This window comes from Gadus morhua, chromosome 16 (assembly GCF_902167405.1).
Source record: "Gadus morhua chromosome 16, gadMor3.0, whole genome shotgun sequence".
NCBI lineage: Eukaryota > Metazoa > Chordata > Actinopteri > Gadiformes > Gadidae > Gadus > Gadus morhua.
The window spans coordinates 2,397,064-2,400,882 of record NC_044063.1 but is presented as its reverse complement, the minus strand read 5'-3'; the positions used below and the strand labels follow the sequence as shown (position 1 = coordinate 2,400,882).

Below are 3,819 nucleotides of genomic sequence, written 5' to 3'. Positions count from 1 at the left end.
CCGCGGTGGGGCTGTCTATCTGCCACCTTCTGATCACAGAACTCAGCCAGAAAGCACGCAACTGAAGAGTGGATGTTTGGCCTTTTTTGCAAATGATTGGTCTAGAGGTGCAAAGTATTGAGTGAGTGTGGGATGTTTGTTTGTTTGTTTGTTTGTTTGTTTGTTTGTTTGTTTGTTTGTTTGTTTGTTTGTTTGTTTGTTTGTTTGTTTGTTTGTTTGTTTGTTTGTTTGTTTGTTTGTTTGTTTGTTTGTTTGTTTGTTTGTTTGTTTGTGTGTGTGTGTGTGTGTGTGTGTGTGTGTGTGTGTGTGTTTCAGGCCAGCGTCCCTCCGATCACAGAAGCTATCACTATTCCCAGCACCACACAGCAGATGATAATCATGATTTTCTTCTGCACGATTGTTACGATTTGGTTAAAACACGTCATCAAGGGCAGCGGGTTGGGAGAGAAAAGAGAAATCCACACATTAGAAGTTGGAAACGTATGTTACAGCATGGAACACCATATCATGCACAATGCAGCCACTGCGGTATAATTATATCCTATTTGATATTAGTACCCATAAATATATATACATTGGCGAGGATAATTGCAAGTCGGTTAACCAGGCTCCTTATTGGAAGGTAAATGGGGGTATTATAGGGAATATATAATAATTATATTAACTGTCTTTAGTAATTTTCATGCAGTGAAACAAATTACTTTTAATTATTTAATTGTATTTTAAAATTGAACACAATAAAGGCAATTCAAATATTTTTTAAAGCTGTGAATGTCAACGCTGGATTGAAACAAATAATCGCTTCTACTTAATTGTTCTCTTAGTATTTGTGTGGCTTCCTGTTTCCTGTTTCCGGTTCCGTGGCTTCCTGTTTCCGGTTCTGTGGCTTCCTATGTTACTGAATTACATCATGCAGCAAGCATGCAGAGTTTTGCAAATGGACAGCCCACAACATGCATCACGAGAACACCATGCAGACGGCCGTGACCGGGACCCCCGTCGTGTCTGTGACGGGCAGAGGGGCCGCCATTCTCTTTATGTGGCTCTGAAATGGCGTGACAAACAGATCGGTGGCTCCTAAAGGTTGACAATCTGCAGGGCCTCCGAACTCGACCTGGCTCTGTGTGCTCCTGGTCCACGGCCCTGGTGGGGTCGGGTCTGTGAGGCCCTAAAGAGGGGGCCGGGCTCTGGAGGGGCCGCAGCCCCCCAGTCCCTAAAGAGGGGGCCGTTCTTCTGGAGGGACCGCAGCCCCCAGAGCCTCTGTGCGCAGTCCCCCGTATGGTTTGGTAGTGTGGTGACGTACAATCCCATCGCATTCCTCCAGACAATTTGACAGAAGTATAAATGCCCCCCTCCACCCCCAAGCATGATGATCCCACACTGACACTTACTCTGCACTCTCACGTCAGAGCTACTTTGTCAGAACAGCCAACAGCAGACGCAGTTGGTGGTTCAAGACAAACGACATGACTACAGAAACACAGAATCACATGCATCGACGTGTCTCTTGGCTTCGGAGCTGCCGGGCTCCCAGGCTCCAAGTCGGTCGCTAATAGCGACCCCAGTGTCTGAGCCGCGGTGCCCTCTGAGAAAAGACCTTCATGGACCTTACCCCCTAGCGGCCATCCCGGCTCTGTCTTGGTTCTGAGCACTAGCTGGGTCTGTTCCACCACCAGCTACCGTTTAGCACCGTGATGGCGGCTAGGTGAGTAGGGCCGCTTACTGTTTCGGTACCACAGCTTAAGTGCACTACCCGGTGTTTGAACGGGGGAGCGAGGCAGGAGACCCTGGGGGTCCTGGGCCTTCTGAGCCTCACGGTGGTGATGTGGCCCCTGGACCGTGCTTTTGGGTCCAGAAGCTCCTCGAGGGGGCCTATGAGAGCCCCGCCGCTAGGGAAATGACCAGGACCACCACACATATGGCCAAACAAACACCTATCAGGATCATCTTCTGCATCAGAGACATGAGCGGGAAAAGGACGAGTTAGAGGATGAATGAATAGCGAGGGCTCGCTGATGTGTCATTAGTGTCACATTCATGATACATTAATGGTACACTCACGTGACATTAATGTTATATTCATGTTACATGAATGGTAATGTAATGTAAAGGAAGGAAGGTAGGCAGGAATGAAGGAAAGATGTACGGAATAAAATAAAGACATAATGAACGGAAATAAAGAACATTATTTTATTTGGTTCCGCTTTCATGATAGTATACTATCTACCGAGGCAGGATGAGGAGCAGATCATCAGCAGTTTCAACATCAACCACGAGGGGGCAGTGTTGTTCCACCGAGTAACTTTAACCATGTCGCAAACGTAAGGTATTATTAAAACTCTACAGGTACCTCGAAAAAAAGCCTCTGGGCACAAATAGCCCGTACTATAATTTGGTGAGAGAATCGTGCCGAGAGGGAGCTGAAGAGGAGCAGGTAATGAAAGAACCCGATGCCGAACCCCCCTCAGAGAGCAGCTGTAATAGTACCGTCCTTTATCTTTCCGGACCGATGGATCCACTGACTGCTTGTACGTTCAGCGTTGCCCACCGCCGGTCTGACCGCACCAAATGCGGTCCACCCATTCTTGGATGGATCCTTCTCTTCTACGCACGCTGTTTTACATTAATCATATTGTAAAGAACGTTCCCTAATAAAGACCTTATAAAGGTTGACAGCGAAAAGGTTCAAACGCATTTGCATCGTAGACACAGCAGGCTGTAATCGGTCTGAGCATCACACTCTCAACCCGTGTCCGTTCACCTATACCTGTGGGTAGAAAAACAAAAGTCTAATCCTGCCCTCCGATCTTCAATCAATCAGCAAAATGTCCTCCTCTCACACTGATTGTAAACGAATGCACATTTTCCACCGGCGGGTACGCTTCGGACCCAGCCCGCCTCAGCCCCGTAGTGAGGACGCGGTTTAGCCCCGCTCAGTTACGGCTCGCGTCTCCACCGCCGACAGTACCCTCATGGCAGGGCGGGGTTTAGGCCGGGCGGCGATAGCCGCGGCAGCTACGTAAGCACCGGGATCTCATAGCAGCCCGACACAGTGCAGCCTGCTACTAACACCAAGGAAACATAATAACGCGCACAATGAACAAAGGGCATCGATGTAGGACGTCCAAGCAAACCTTTGCGGGGCGTCTTCTTCAATAAACAAAGCTTTCGTCGCACACCAGCCCTACCCCTTCAGAGACGCATGCCACACCAGACAGAACGACACGCTGGGACGCACACAGAAGCCATGCTCACAGACCGGGCCTCGCCCTCGGGGCCACACACAGACCCGGACTGGGGGCCCCGGGGGCCGACGGGGGGGCCGACGGGGGGGCCGACGGGGGGCCACTCACCCTCCTGGCCTTGCTCTGGTACTTGACGGCTTTCTTTGTGTCCGACACGGCCCGCTCCACATAGTCTACCGAGTGCTCCACATTGTACTCTACGCGGTCGATCATCTCCCCCTGGGAGGGGGGGCGGAGCACACAGGAAGGAGGAGGAGCCGAAGCAGACAGACAGGTAACAGGTGGGGTGGGGGGGGCAGACAGACAGGTAACAGGTGGGGTGGGGGGCAGACAGACAGGTAACAGGTGGGGTGGGGGGGGCAGACAGACAGGTAACAGGTGGGGTGGGGGGGGCAGACAGACAGGTAACAGGTGGGGTGGGGGGTTGGAAGGAGCAGACAGACAGGTAACAGGTGGGGTGGGGGGGGAAGACAGACAGGTAACAGGTGGGGTGGGGGGGGGGCAGACAGACAGGTAACAGGTGGGGTGGGGGGGGCAGACAGACAGGTAACAGGTGTGGTGGGGGGGCCAGGCA

General features: G+C 51.4%; 1 protein-coding gene across 1 annotated transcript in view; it reads right to left on the bottom strand.

Moving 5' to 3' along the window:
- Positions 1-738: 738 nt before the first annotated feature.
- The window catches only part of stx1a (syntaxin 1A (brain)), a 5,229-nt gene continuing 2,148 nt past the window's right edge, over positions 739-3,819 (bottom strand). Inside the window, exon 4 of the mRNA XM_030380254.1 lies at positions 739-1,950. Coding sequence (XP_030236114.1) covers positions 1,873-1,950 — 78 coding nt within the window. The 3' untranslated portion in view covers positions 739-1,872. The remainder of the gene's footprint in view (positions 1,951-3,819) is intronic.